Genomic DNA, 16,747 nt, shown 5'->3' on the forward strand with positions numbered 1-16,747 from the left:
ACCTGTAGTTTTATATATATATATATATATATATATATATATATAAGTGTGTGTGTGTGTGTGTGTCTGTGTGGGTGGGAGGGGGGTGTATATATACAAGAAGATGTACTGGATTTCGGGCAGCCCCTGTACAGGGCTCAATAAATTGAATTGAACAGGACAGCCCTTGTAGTCATATATGACTATTCAATTACACTACAGGGGGTGACTCGGATAATAATGAGAGGCTGAAATATTAACCACTAAAGGCTACTAATGATTACTGATATGTTTGATATTTGCACAAAAATCCAGTTGTCTTTTAAAAAACAAAAATGATGAATCCCTTGATCACTAAAAGATGAGTAACTAAGATAAACTTGAAATTTCCAACACCGCGATTAAAACTGAAATAACCCAATTAAACTTAACAAGATAAATAGGGTGGTTGGAACGGGGCTGATAACACTTATTGTATGATGATTTGTTTTTGTCCAGACTGCCGCCTCCGTAATTTATAGGGACCTTTCTTACCAACACCAAAGAAAACAAGGCAAGTGATAATAGTTCTGTTTGGTAGTGGTAATAATAGTGTTGTAAATTTCTAACTACTATGCCGATTGAAATGATAAATTTGCTACTACTATAAATGATGAAATTAGTAACTTGTCGTATGTTTAAGATACGTACATATCATGTCATAATTTAGGATGGTAGTGGGGGTGGGGGGAAAAATCCTTGACGATCAGTGATCAACGGCCATGCCAAAAGGCCACCGCCAGGCTAAAAAGCCACCTATAGGCCAAAGGCCGCCGTAAAATGAGAAAGAAAGAAAATGGGGATTTGCCGTATGATCACTGGGGAGCGAGTGTTATAATTGCCTGGTAGAATTCATGCATTGTATTATGTTACTGTATTTTGATGTTTTAAACCAAAGTATTGCATGAATTTAAAGGGGTCAAATTCTATGCCCATGACGTATATAGTTAAAACTATACAGTGCTGTTGTTTGTTGTTTCCTTTACCCTGTAGAACTGTTAAAGATTGCTGACCTATTTTTCACTACAGGATCCGTAGGAGAGGAGGGAGCATTTGCTCATGAGAACATATAGGATACACGGGCTGGGGGCAGATGTGCTAGAAAGAACGGATCGACGATATAGTTATATCCGTAGATGTTTTAAGTTCTTAGAACTTTATTTCTATTTTGTTGGGTTCAAATGATTAAGACTGTGGTTGGAATTTAAGGTATTTACCAATTTGATGATGGTGGTTATTGATTTAAACTATTATTTGAGAATGGAATAAATAGTTAAGTTATGTAATGTCTGGTCGCTTGTGCAGTGTTTAAGAAAAAAAAATGACAGTGTTTTTCCTACTTTCATTTGGTGATGACTTGGAGATATGGTAAAAATCTCGGGTCGTTACAAGAGTCAAAGGATTATAAATGTCTTGAAGTAAATCAAGAACCTAAAGCATGGATTCAACCACTCACTTCAACTCCCCTACTTCGCTACTCTTCACTTGCCAAAAATCTAAACACCAAACAAGACACTCCTCCATCAAAATAACTAAAACTCCACACAACCAGCCGGTTGTGCGGAGTGAGCCTACAGAAATGCCTTTTGGAAAATGAGCCTATAGAAATGCCTTTTGCAATGGACCCTAGCAAACCCCAATCTTTTATTATGTAAAGAGCTGTCAAAGGTTATTACAGTTCCGAAAAAGCTCTCACAAACCAATTTAAAACTAAATGACAAATTGAGTTGGTGCAATTATTAAAATATGGTAGTGCCAATATCAGTAGCCAAAAAAAGTAGAAGCAGACCAAAACCTCACATTGAGCTGACTGGTGATGGAATCTTGCTGGTTAGTGGGAGAAATGGGAAAGCTTCCCAAAGCTTATTTTTTTCTTGTCTCCCATTCATGATTTTAATGAAATCCTAGATTCTAAAATCCGCATATCCAAACGGCCCCTTAGAGTGTTAGAAAACTAAGAAATCCATGGCAGTCAAATGCATCACAATCACAACAATTCAAAATGCCCAGAAAAATCGTCTGAAGCTCAGATCCACAAGCCATCACTAAGTTTCAATTGTTTCCAACTACACACGATTTCAAGGGATGCTTAAATGCAAGGTAGCAAGGATTAAAATATGCTCCAAATGTGAAGGCTCAGCTGAACTAGAAAAGAAATCCATGAAAATTCCCTAACACGGTCCAAGAATTGAGGAATTAGTTGAAGTAAATCTAGTGGAACTTCATGAAAGTTGCAAGAACAGTGACAGTAATGTAATTGTGATTGAAAATTCAATGAAGCTGAAACAGAGCTCTCACGAATGACACTCAAAATCTCAGTTCAGTTTTAGCAATGAAAAAGATCAAATCCTATGGACCGTTATATCTGAAATTTAGCCTAGGTCAGTTCCAATCATGGTTTAAAATTTCGGCAAAAACTCAAAATTTCGGGAAGAGGACCAACACTGAAAGTACATGACTGCAGTGTCAGCCCAAATTTCGGCCAAAATTTTGGCCAATTCCATTTTATTTTATTTTTTTTTCTGAAAATTTTTGGATGTTACAAAATTTCGGCTGAAATTTTATAACATGACCGATTTTTTTTATTACCAAATTTCAGCCGAAATTTCGGTTTCCACCAATGCCAAACCCGACACTGAAACCGAAATTTTAATCATTGGTTCCAATCCAATCAGTCATCTGACTTCCAAAACATGCAGACAAAGTTTATGAGTTTTAAGTTTTAACTACAATTTCAACATAGGCACATCTGAAGGAAGGTTATCCCCTTCCGGCAAGATCACTATGCGCAGCGGAAACAAAAAGGCATAGAACTTTAAATTTTTCTTTTTGATCTTGCAATTTCCCAAGATCCTAGAGTCTAGATTAGTTATTATGATTAATCTAAGATCAGTAAATACCTCTTTGAAGAAAATATCAAGAAACCACGCTGCTTGATTTATTCCTCGAACGGTTGCGATCGTTCTAAGCACCCCGAACCCCGCAAGTTAAACCGATGGATTCTTTTCTTTGCACCGTTGATTGTGGATGTGAATAACTCTTATTCACTACTTTAGGATCTGATCTAATCAGTACCTATATTGTAGAGATTAGAAAACTATATTGAAAGCCTTTCTCTTTTGAGCTATAGGGTGTCACTTTGAACAATTGGAGAAGAGAGAGAGAATGTGAAAACAAAATTTCCAAAGGGGGGAGAAGGGTCTGACAAATTTCCAAGGTGACATTCACTAAAATTCGTCCAGTCCTTTACCCTCTTTTAATAGCAAAGAGTTTAGTTTGATTGCTCCTTGTTTTTCTCCACCAATTCCTATCCAAATTGGAAACCAAGTTGCATTGGAAACTCCCCAACCGATTGGGACCCGTCCCAAACGACCAAGGCTGAGTGGGACGCCTCATATTCCTTGGGAGGCGTGTATTTTTGTTCACTCTCCAGCCCATTGTGGCCTTATCTAATAAGAGTCCATGTTGGAAACAACTTGCTTTGATTCAAAAAGCTAGATTTGAAGATTTCCTTCTCCGCGAGGAGTTCTAATGCAACTCAAAGTCCTTGGACAATTGGGAAACGTTTTCCCAAGTCTCCCAACTGATTTGGGCGTGTGGTTGGCCCCACAAACTATGTCCAAAGTGTAGAACAATTCCAATTCCCTATTCTGTTCCAATTTCGCACCTCTTGCAAAACCGGTTTGGGAATAACTATCCTCATTTGGATTTCACATAATTATTCTAATTATTAATCATATTAATAATACATAATAATGTATGATAAATGAATAATTAATTATCCACTTAATAAATTAATAACTCTCATCAAATGAGAGTTATACGGCTCCAATTTTGTTCTCAAAAAATTCTCTTATTGTCTCTTGTTACTTAACTAACAAAGACATACATATATATACATACATCAACATATATATATATATATATATATATATATATATATATATATATCCGTCCGTGCAGTTACATAAAATGTGAAACCCTAACTCGTTTGGATGTTATTGGGTCATTCGAGTTACGAGTGGGATCGTCGCAGGGATCAAACGATCGATCCTGCAGAACCCTTTAGTGGGTCCCACTGCGATCTCGCTCCGTAGTCTAAACTACACTCGCATTGGGTCAGTCCCTCCATCGAGATGTAACCCTGAAGATGACTGTCAAATCATATTACCCCTAATCACATCTTGTATGTGCAAGTCCTTTCATCTCTACTACATCTACTGAGTTGAGTCATACGGGAGGTGGACACCTCTTACCCCTTTGGCCCACTCTCGGTATACCATTTTGGTCAAGCGGTGTTCGGCCTCCAATTGCATTTGTAAAATCCTTTGAAAGATATTCGATGTTTCATAAAACATTCCGATAAACCTTTTATCAAATCCGCCTAGCCAGGCTATTAAACAAGCTTACTGCTTTGATAAAATTGCAGATGTCATTCCCTAAATTTTAGAGCGAAGAATCCCATGTTGTGTATCACTAATGGTCTCGAGATTTTGCTTTAGGATATAGCTCTATCCGAATGTGACTCTAAACTAGAATTACTATGAGATAGACTGAGACCATAGAACGGGCCCACAGACCAATAAGATCCCTCAGGTCTAAGGGCATGTGAAGGGTCTTGTCTGGAAGAATAACTTTTCATTTCTCTAGTTCATAAGTTGTTCTTTTATTTGATCTGCTTCGGTTGCGCGATCCAACCGTCACACCCACTCTTCTTGCTTAGGGTCCACTACGTAGATGACCGAGATAAGTCACCTCACGACATGTGCATGTATGCAAGACTGATGCTAGTTGTATACAGAAAGAGATGTACAGTCTCTTTCCCAACTAGGAACTATTAAAGCTTGCATAGAACCGAGATACCATATCTCCTTGCTCCCTTGGATCTGTGAATACTTTGAGCATGACATTTCTACTATACTACCTAAGTACGAACATGTGTCACAAAACAAGCACATCACACATATTCATTAATATAATTACCCATTTATGTCATGAAATAAATCTTTATTGATTAACAAGTGTCATTCTACTAGCTTTTCAGGGCATATACTCTAACAACATCTATGTTCTGGCACAATAACAACGGTTTCTGCACTCATTGCTTACTTGATTTCCAATTCACGAGATTTCCCTTGCAGATTTAGAGCTTGTAAAGGAAGATTCCTCGGGGATGAATGAGCAACTAAATTTAGAATCCCATTTCAAAAGAAAAGAGTCTCAAGATTGCTGAAGTCGACTCCTAGATTGGCCATGAATAGATCTCCATGTGCATCACTCAAAGATTCCAGAGACTTGTCCATGCAATTGATTCCCTCAAAGATCGTAAAAAACAAAGGATGTAAGGTCAGGGTTCAACTCACAACTGTATAACATGGCCTCCAATTGTACGCAAAAGGCATTTACCAAACATTTTAGATAATTCGAAGGCTGGCTGGTCAAGACCTAGAATGGTAGTGAATTACTGTCGTTCTTGCTTCTTTTGATCAGATCCAAAAAACCTAGGATGGTAGTGAATTACTCACAACTGTATAACATCAGTAACCGAAATCCACATGGCAACAGTAAGTTCAATTAACCACGGGAATTCAAAACTCATGAATTTTGAAACTTTGGGACAGATCTCGGGGATTTTTATATGAGCTGAATCACAATCAAAAGCTGAAGGCATTCACTTATTGAGGTTGATGGAAGAACATTCAGAAAAGAGGATTTGCACCAAATGTAGCTAATTCCAGCAGCTTGTACACGACTTTATTGAAATGTATATTTCTGCTTCAAAAGCTTTGAGAATTTATCAAATAATTTGAAATAAAAGTGTGACAACCCAAGAGAGGGGGTGAATTGGTCAATTAGAAATTTTATGCTTAATTAAATGGATTATTAAAATTAATTTACTAATTAATAACTTATTAATCTAACCCTTGCTCAAATAGATATATCAATGAAAGCTAAGGTTTAGACATTTTAATCATGCACATTTGCTAATCGTTGTTTAAATATACATTATAATGCAATTAGGGTTAAACATTCTAATCAAGTGAATTTACTATCCCTTGTTTAATTAAAAGCACAAATACAAGTTAGGGTTAGAGTTTACCAATCACCACACGTGCAAGAGAAGGCGAGGAAGAGAGAACGAGACAATGAACACAAGATTTATAGGGGTTCGGTCTATCACAAGACCTACTCCACTCTTCACATCTGCGCGCAAGTTCCACTATCTCGATCATCCTTCAAGGCCGGATCAATGAGCCATTTACAATGACCAAGCTTTTCCTTTCTCAAGGGCAAAAGCGTAAGCCCATCTGCACGAAACCTTCGGTGAGGGAACACACCCTCATATGCCGGATTCATTATTCTTAACGGGCCGAATCGGAGACCCTCATCTTCACAATTATTAATGAGCCGAAGAGAAGACCCTCAATGAAGAACAAAGAAATTGAAAAACACTCAATACCTCTTAATAGGCGGATTATAACATTATAAGCTCACAATCACTCCAAGAAAATACAAATGTAAAGCCCTATGGAGTGCCTCTTGATAAGATGTAGAAATGCATGCTCAAAGAGGTTTTGCTTTTGATTTGAAAAGATGAAGCTCAAAGAGAAATGGGATTTGATCTTTCTCAAAAGTTCAAAAGCTTGTTTAGATAGGTTTTAATGATGTATATATAATTCATTTGAAAATGTGACCTTTTAGGGGTAAAACTGTAAAAATCTGGGTTGAAAAAGTCAACCTGCGAAAGCTCCAGCGGCTAGTTTGCCCAACCGTCGCGGTCGACCGATCCACTGCAGTCACTCGCCCTTATCGGGCGCCCTTTTTTATTTTCAAATTAATTAGCGTCGCGGTCAACCGGCCCCAAGGCGGTCACCCGGCGAGGGCTACCTGTTCGTTCAAATTTTTTGCTCATAAACCTATCTGCGGACCGACCCACGGCGGTCGCCCACCCAAACCCATGACAGAATAGTTCTGTTGAAACAGAACCCATTCCGCGGTCGCCCGGCCCGCTATTTTTCCGCAAGTGCTGGAATTCCAGTAAGCTTGCCACGGTCGCCCAGTATACCCCGGTCGACCGGCCCTGTGTAAAATTCCATTTTAACTTTAAAAATCAGGGGCTTTTGGGCCATGGTCTTTGGGCTTAAGTTCTAGGTTTTCAAACACATTTTTCGGTATGTTAATGATTTTCAAAGATGTAAAATGTTAAGTATAAAAACCATTTGAAAATCTTTTGACAGTGCATTTAAACATAAAATCAAGAGGACTCCAAATACAATCTAAAAGATGTAAACCTTGAGTCTTCTTTGAATGTATTCGCTCCTTTGCACTTCCTTGGACTTCTTTAGCTTGGGTGAACATCTTGACCTTGTCTTGGATCTTGTGACTTGTCCTCCAATCTTCAATGCATGTTAAGGTACATGAGGTGTCACTATGGCATGTTCAACCCCAAGCTCCTTCTTCACATTTGCTAGGAACTTGTGGAATCTTCATGTTGAGCTTCTTGACTTGAACATCTTCAAATGATGATGTCTCTAATGTAGGTGCAAGCTCTTGGTTCCTTTGATCCTTGATCCACAAGTCATGTGTTAAGAAGAGTTGTGTAATGGCGATTATGACATGAAATTCCTGTATACAACACAACACCTCAAAGCAACACATTAGTCAATAAATGCTAATCAATTTGGTTTGCTAGCATCAAAACAAGAAGGTAAAGTGAATGATTAAACCCATGGAAACCACCCTTGGGCTTATATAATTCGTAGAGCTTTGGAAGGGGTTGCAGAACTTCAATTACTTTGATGAAAACCTTGATTTTCAAGGCAAGAATAGCAAAAGAAAGGAATTAAACTTGAACTTGAAGTTCTAATCTTCTTTTCTTACATGAGATTCAATAACTAGAAAGTTTTTCCTATGAGAGAAAAGACTCTCTAGTCCTAACTGTTTCCGATCCAAGGTTTTCCAAGATGAAACAATCGAAAAGATGAAAACTATGGCTACAATGGAAAACTAAAGGCTTTATATATAACCCCTTACAAAATGAAAAGACCTACGCTTCCCTAGTGGAAATGACAAAAAATGGAGATGAAAAGGGCTAAAAATGGCTAAACTACCATTAAGCAATGAAGCAAAAGAGAAAACTCCCAACAATAATGAGTTTTCTAGGACAATGTAGCCTTTTGCCACGGAGATGTTCCTGCATCACAAGTGCCCCGCATATATGAATAAAATACCATTAAATGTAAAACAAACTATATGTACCATTCTCCCTCAAGCTAATAAGTTTGCTCAAAATATCGATAGCTTGCCCATTAAATGTAAAAAGAAATATGTGTACCATTCTCCCTCGAGCTAATATGTTTCCTCAAAATATCGATAGCTTGTTCATCATTGAGTTGCGATGATCAATAAGAAGCCATTTTGTCAAAGAAACTAACCCTGAGTAGTAATCAACTCTCAAATTGGTTCAATGTGCTCTACCATTCGTCACACAAGATAGTAATCAATTTCCATGTGCATATTTTTGGCATGAAAGATCGGATTCTAACAAAGTTATATTGCACTCTGATTATCATTTTTTTGGAATGGTTGCACTCTGATTATCATAACAGATATTACTTAGTGTTTAATGTTTAATTCTTTTATCAAGTGTGTAGACTATGACAATGCAGCAGTTGAAGAAGCAACAACCTTGTACTCTACTTCTGCAATTGGTTTGCCTCCATCCTTTGTTTCCTGCTGCACTAAGTGACTAAATAACTAAACCAATCTCTATAAAGGGAACAACTAGAGTCTAGCTCTCTTGCCCAATCAACATCAATATGTTCTTGAACAGTAAAGCCACATATTCTCAGTTCGATAAAACTGTGCACAATGTATATTCACATTTAAAAATGGGTAATGATATCAGCACTACCATGTTTTCATATTTCCGCTAAAGCATCTTCTCTTTTAGTATTTAAAGAGCTGTCAAAAGGTTATTACAGTTCCCAAAAAGCTCTCACAAGCCAAGTAAAAAAAAAAGACAAGTTGGGACCACACGACTATTAAAGCATGGTTTTTGTGATATCATTTCCCTTAAAAATATTCATGAACCTCTTAGCAGCCTACATGTATGCTTCACGGGGGTCATGGAGAAACTGAGCATCATTTTAGTATTAAATTTATTCTTTTTCATTTTTCATGTTAATCATTTATTTTACCTAATTAAACTTGGTAATACAGAAATTAATCTGATCTAATGCCAATTTGGTACATCTATAGAATTCCATCAAAATAGTCAATTGAAACCTATACCAAAACCCACAATATCTTCCAAACAAATTATCACCAGAAATAAAGTTCAATAAAACTCTCCCAATCAATAGATTAAATTGAAAACAATAAACTCTCTCAAATGGTCTCACTCTAATGCTTTCTTCCAAACTGATATTACAAAATAAAGAAACCCATAAATAGACTAAGTAAAGGATGGCATCACACTCTCTGGTTCAATAATATCGAACAAACAAATTAAAGAAACCTATGAATAGATTAAGTAAAGGATGGCATCACACTCTCTAGTTCCATAATATTAGACCATATAGAACATGTAGAATCAGTCTGCAAGGGCTTCTACAGCATCGCACTAAAAGAAAAAGGTAAATTTTCGTATTCATTCATGAAAACTAAGACAATTAAAGCAAAACGTAGTTATAAAATCTCAAATTGTTCTCAATTGAAGAAAGTAGAAAAGAAGAGAGAAAAGTGGAAGAATTCCTAAGGCAAGCCACATGAATTCTTTGTGGAAGGAGTTCAAGTTAGGTCTCACAAGTGTTTCAAAATTTAGACTCGAACAAGAACTCGACCAAGGTAAAAAGAGTTGAATCAGCAAGTAAATGATTGATGTGGCCAATTTTGCATTAACTTCAATGACTTAAAAGGATTTTTATTGACTTTGTAAGAAAAAACTCAGACTCGGAAAAGAAACAACCGAAATGATAGTGGGGCTCACACTTACATAGTTTTAAATTTCCATCAAGACCGACATGAAACAACCGAAATGTTTCTGTTTCCATCCCCACCGAAACTGATACCGAAATTCAAATGCATGCCGAAATCAAAATCTTAGGCATGGTTTTAGATTTTCACGAAACCACCGAAATTTTTCCATTTTCATCCCCACCGAAATGATACCGAAATTGAAGTGCGTGTCGAAAGTAAAATCATAAATGTATTAGTGGTATAATATATCAGTATGTTTTAAATAATTACATTTACTTGAATTGCATGTGAAATGTTAAATATTTATCATGTATAACTATTTATATGGATTTCATATGAAATATGGTGTGGACTGAATTATTAGACATGTGTAACAGCACATGTCAGTAAGTGTTTGATGTTATTAAACCATTATGTCTTAAGTGTGTATATGTGCTTATTCTGGTATTTCCTGAAGTTTAATCTTAATATCCTATCATTTTCATATGCTTCATATATTTTTGTGGTTTTACATGATTCCACCGAAATTTCCAATTGAAATCGAAATGTTTTCGTTTCCATCGTGATTGAAATCGAAACAAAAACTGAAATTTAAAACCTTGATCGTAGGTGTATTAGTTATATACTAAAGCAGTATGTATTACATAATTATATTTATATGAATTGCTAGTGAACTGTGGTGCGAGTATTATATATAAATATTTATATGAATTATATGTAAAATGTGGTATGTATTACATAATTATAATATATATTATATGAATTATACATATAATTCATATGTATGAGTTGTATACTAAACCAGTATGTATTGCATAATTATATTTATATGGAGGGAAAACTGTTTAGGCGCTCGAGGGCAGATAAGCTTATCCGTGCTCGAGTGCAGAAACAAGGTGGGCCAACATTGTTGGGGTGATCCAAAGCATTCATTTGGAATACCCTATCATAAATAGGGTGTCAACAAAAAATTAGATCCATTGGATCATCTTAACCCTTCTATTTGTGGAGGGGGGAAATGGGCAGATTTGTGGACAAACAGTATCTATCCATTTTTCCCTCCACTTTTGGATGGGTTAGGATGATCCTATGGATCTGACTTTTGGTACACACACTATATATGGAAGGGCCTTCCAAATGAATGCTTTGGATCACCCCAAAAAATGTGGGCCCACATGATTTTTCTGCGCTCAACCGCAGATAAGCTATCGGCACTCGAGGGCAGAAACAGTTTTCCTTGATATGAATTGCTTGTGAAATGTGGTGTAAGTATTATATATAAATATTCATATGAATTATGTGTAAAATGTGGTATGTACTAAATTATATGAATTTACGGGAATTACACCGAAATTTCCAACCGAAACTGACAGTTTCTAAGTCCATCATGACCGAAACGCATACTGAAATTGAAACTTGAAACCTAGCACACTTGTATCCTCTCCTTTTTATAACTTTTAGCTGTTTACATAATTGCTCATTGACTATACATAAGACAGTATGGGCATAACCATAATCTAATTAATGTATCTCACACACGTGTATATATAAGTTAAATATAGAGATTAGAATCCCTCTCAAACCTCATAGTTTATACAGCATATTATGGTATATATAAGTCGTATATGCACTAGTCCCTATACGTCCTGCGCCTAGCCAGAGCGTCCCCCGCCTAGCCAGAGGGGCGGCAAGATGCGACGGTGCCAATCTCCCCAACATTAGGTCCACAACCACCATGTGTTGGCCTCCTTCCTTCCTGTAAAGCCTTTGTAATCAATCCCATGTGGATCTCTTGGGTGTTGTCCTGGAGCCTCATCAGCCCCATGCACCGCTGTGTTTTTTGTATACTCTTTAACGCATATGTATACATACTTGCGGTCCGCCCCGGGGCCGTTAACTTTCCAGGTTAAAAAAAATGCACTAGTCCCTATACTTCCTCGCAAATCAATGAGCTCTGTCAAGCATAAATTTGAAAATCAGAAAATCATGCCGAGCTCAAGTCATTGCTTTGGTAAAGATGTGTACTAAGTCATGTGTGTAGTGAACATATGGAAGTGAAATCAGTTCTCCAAAGTAACATTGGCCACTATAGATACAATCCACCTCGATATGATTCATCCTCATATGAAAAACTAAATTAGTGGTGAAAGCAATATGTCTCAATAGATGTCCTCCTGTAGTCTAGCAAGCAATATGTCTCAATGGATGTCTTCTAGTAATCAAAATGGCTACAAATGTATATCCTTGTATAGGAAGCAATATGTCTCAATGAATGTAACCTTTCATGGATGAGTTTATTTATTCACAAGATGATCATTTGATCCACTTTTGTCATCCTCCTCAAGGGAAAAGATTTAGTTGACAATGATTTCATTGTAAGGATGGTGTTAATGTCTATTCCTCCACCTTGACCCAAAAAATAGTTAGGGAGAATAAACAACAACTGCACATCTATTTACAAACATGTGATAGGCATTGGATCCACAATATTGCCCAGACATTTTGTGTGGGATTCTAATGCAATTCAATATCTTCAGGTTTCCCATGATTCTATCTTATATTTCAGTTATCATTCCTCACGCTGACTATGAAAGGTTTAATCTAGATGTTCCTATTGCTCTAGGAAAGAAATTCAACTCATGTACTCTGCATCCAATAAGGAATTTGTATCTCATCAGAACTTGAGTGTTTGTTGCTGCAGTTACTTTGTCCAAGATCCCAAAAGTGTTGCTGAAGGTCTTTCCCTTCCTAGGTGCATGAAGGCAAGGTGAAACAGAATGAAAGCTCATGAGAAAATGATCGATGAGACACAATCTCATCACCAGAGGGCATAGTGACTCGACTGGTGACTCGATTTCTTAATTTTATGACTTGTGACTCGACTCGACTCGTGACTCGTAAGAGTTTTTTACAACATAAATTTAGTTGAGAAAAAACTATAATTATATATCAAAAGATGAAGCATGTAAAAAATGTAACCCAATAGCACATAGATAAAGCACTAAGCCAAAATAATAAATAACTATATGCTTGTAACTTGCAAGCACAAAAATAATTAAGTTATTAAGTTCCAACTTACAAGTTTTCAACCATCAAAACAAGAAAGCCCAGCCCAGCGACTTAACTCAACTCGTAAGAGTCTTATTTTTTCAAGTCGACTTCCAGCGACTCGTTCGAGAGTTTACTTGACTCGTAAGAGTCTTCAACAGTCACCCATGCGACTCGCCTCGAAAGCCCAGCGACTCGACTCAGGAGTTGACTCGTACGAGTCATAAGAGTTTGACATCTATGCCATAGGGAATAGTGTAGATGATATTCAGAGATATCCATTTGAAAAAAAAAAAAAAAAATGCAGAGATATCGAATGGTGAAAGATACATGATCCTCCAAAGGATCTGGCATAACACTACAAGTAAAAAGGAAACATAACCATCCCATGGCCCCCTGCCCTGTGCTGGCAAGACGCTCCAGGTGTAAAAGGCTCGGCCAAAAGCTGACACCAAAATGTTTCCATAGATCATTCAACCCTATCCAGTTATGGAGTCGTCCAGCAACACTTGAAATGATTGTTTCTGTTTTTTGATAAGTGACAATTTCACTAATAAAGTGACAAACAAGATCACAGTAATCGTAGAGATTGCCTGATAAATAAGCCTTGTTTATAACACCTAGTTTGGCTAGAGAATCTTCCAGCCCAGAGCCTAACAAAGGCATAATGAAAAGACAATCAAAAATATTTTCAATGTCAATATTTTCACAATATGTAAACAAACTTGAGTTCCTCTCTTTTTTTGGCCAATATGCGAACTAACTTCCTCAGACCCGAGATCCACTTTGTTGCCCATGAAAGTGCAACCTACTTGACACTGTCACTAACATTGGAATATCAGTCAGTTAGACTTAAAGCTACTTCTGAAAGCAATCCACTCAAGAAAAACTTTAGCCAAAGTCCTTGAATGATCCACAAGATTTGATCACAATCCATATCTTTGAATCTGCAACCTAGGGTTCACTATCTAGTTTCCATTTAACAAAATTACATATGAAATAGAGGAAAAAGATGAAAATGAGTAAGGCACCAAAGGCGGGAAAGTGCTTCCTACAGAATAAATGTTCTTGAAAGACCAGAAAACTTGAAAGTCAATATAATGAAGAAATAAAGACTCGTAAAAGTTAGCTAATCATTGCAAATTCCTTCAAATTCAAAGCTTATTTATTGTTGGCAGCACCAGAATCGCACAAGTTTCAGATTGTTAAGGTTAGAGGGTGGAAAAGATCATTGAGGAAACCTGTGCGGGAAGTATATGTTTTGTTTTTGTATTTTATTTTCAATCACTACTTGTAAGTAATAGTTGTATTGCAAGCTTATTAAACTGTACCGGACATTAATGGATTCTTCAAAGATCAAACATTACATGCATGCCTATTATTCCAATAAGAATCATCCTTTTTTCTTCCCCATGTTTTGACAACAGTAACCAAAGTACCAAACCAATATTGTGAATATGGATGACATTAGTGGCCAAGTTTAGAATAAGTCACATCCATCTTAGTTGGACGGGACATAATTTTAAAACTCCCCCACGTCATCTTGGACTCCACTGAGTCAACTCCCTTTTCCCTTGGCCGCGTTCTGCATTTTGTCCCACAGAGTCAATATAAACTCCATTGACTCTCCCGAATTATGGCCACGGCAACCGAGTACTCAGCCGCATCGTGCCAATTCGAATAGTATTTTCTTCGGACGCGATCCACGCCGCATCCGTGTTTTTAAACACTAGAACAGGATGCATTAACGAGCCTAACTAGTGTACTGGAATGTGAAGTATCTAACTCAATTTGAATTGCATTCACTAAATTAAAGAAGTAAAGTGTAAAATGTTCTGTCATAAGCCATCTTCCAAACAACAAAAACTTGTAACAATTCAGGGCATGCGACTCTTCTTAAACAGCACGGAGCACTATAGGGGGTTTTCCTCAAACAGACGTTAAATATATGATTCCAGAAAAATATTGCCCTTACATTCTCATGTTTGAACATGTTTCTTCGCTCCTCAATCTTCCTACTGAATTCCTTTTTATCACCTGAATTTGGCTGCTTCAGAAAAAAGACAATTATTAGATTGTATACAGCAAGTTTTCTGAATTTTTTATCAAATGAATAATACACTTCATAGAGAAGGAATGTGCAAATATACAGGCATATGAGAATCATCCCATAATAAAAAATATTTTAAGTACCTTGGCTCGTCAATGATGGATACCCATAAGCAGTGAAACATAAATCTTTGTATCGAATAATATAGAATATAAGAGAATGAGGGTTTCAATGATTTTCACATCAGAGAATTTATATGGTGGACGGCCGTCCACCATATAATTTCTCTTCATACCATACAAACTCACAGCCTTTTTAAGAAGAACATGGACAATGACATGGAATAAAGGGAAAAGGCCAACAAAAGGAAGTTTGAATAATATGCTTCCATTACCTTTTTCATACAGATGAAAGTCATAAAACCACATAAGAGTGCTGATATAATAAATGAGTTAAAAATTGCACGCAATGCTGGTTTATCAATGAATTGTGACTTTGCGAGAAAAACAAACCAGTGAACCAGCAAAATACAAGGGGAAAAGAGAAGGCTAACTATGCCCTAAGTCATTCAATCAGATCTTCCAACTCAACTCAATCTGCATTGGAAACATCTTGCTCTAAAGAATATTCTGCAGAAGCATGTGTTTCACCCTAACCATGCCTAAGAAGCAACTAAAGATTTTCTGCATATAATTCTTGCAATGAAGCAGCTTCATTGTAAGGTTCATCAGTGATATCTGATACTTCCAAAGGCAAGTTTCAGCCTCTGTCAAGCTCATTCACATCTGCGCTTCTGAAATACTACAATCCGGATGCATAATAATTCCCTTTTTATGGATTGATTCCCTCTTTTATCCTACTAGTAACTTTTAGAATCTCTTTGATACATACTGTCATAATGCAGCTGAACGAAAACACAATGCATATCCAGGAATGACATATTGAGATCTACATTCATGACCGGTTGATCTTGGGCCCCTTTTTTATAGTAAAAGTAACTTTTTAGAATCTTTTTTGTTGAGAAAAACCACTGAGCAAATCTGATCCGACTGTGCACAAGTAAACGAAAAAGGTAAAAACAAGAAAACAAGCCATGAGATGCAAACCTAGATTTTACGTGGTTCGGCGAAGATGCCAACGTCCATGAGTGAGAACACGATCTTACACTATGAGAAAAACAATACATGATGTTCAAACCTAGATTTTACGTGGTTTGACCAAGATGCCAACGTCCACGAGTGAGAACACGATCTTACACTATGAGAAAAACAATACACGATCTTTCACAATGGATTAAACCAGAAAATCCACAGACCTGCAACCCTTTCCTTGCCCTCTCACCCAAGATCGTACAAGAGAGTAACCCGAGAAAAACCCAAGAGAAGACCCTCCCTGCGCCCCCCCCACACCCCCAAACTTTCCAACAGAAAAGCCCTCTTCTGCAGCCGACACTCTTGCCTCCCACACCCTTCACATTTGAGAATGAGGGCTTTATACCTAGGTTTCCATAAAATCAAACCTACAAAATCTTTCTATTTTGGGTTTCACACTAGAACCGTAGGAAACAAGGCAGCCTTCCCAACATGTTTGATACATACTGTCACGATGTAGTTGAATGAAAACCACAATGCATAACAAAGGATAAAATAT

The 16,747-nt window shown here is 37.0% G+C and overlaps 1 protein-coding gene across 2 annotated transcripts in view; it reads right to left on the minus strand.

The window, feature by feature from the left end:
• Positions 1-16,747, minus strand: part of LOC143887631 (RNA-directed DNA methylation 4-like) — a 62,428-nt gene that overhangs the window by 41,794 nt on the left and 3,887 nt on the right. The window contains exon 5 of one of the 2 annotated variants that reach the window (XM_077391743.1): positions 15,023-15,094. In XM_077391743.1, the coding sequence (XP_077247858.1) occupies positions 15,023-15,094 (72 nt within the window). Of the gene's footprint in view, positions 1-15,022; positions 15,098-16,747 lie in introns of both variants that reach the window. The other variant, XM_077391742.1, reaches the window with a different exon arrangement.

Source organism: Tasmannia lanceolata, unplaced genomic scaffold (genome assembly GCF_043159265.1).
Source record: "Tasmannia lanceolata isolate RefF3 unplaced genomic scaffold, GAP_Taslan_0.1 ptg000012l, whole genome shotgun sequence".
Classification (NCBI taxonomy): Eukaryota; Viridiplantae; Streptophyta; class Magnoliopsida; order Canellales; family Winteraceae; genus Tasmannia; species Tasmannia lanceolata.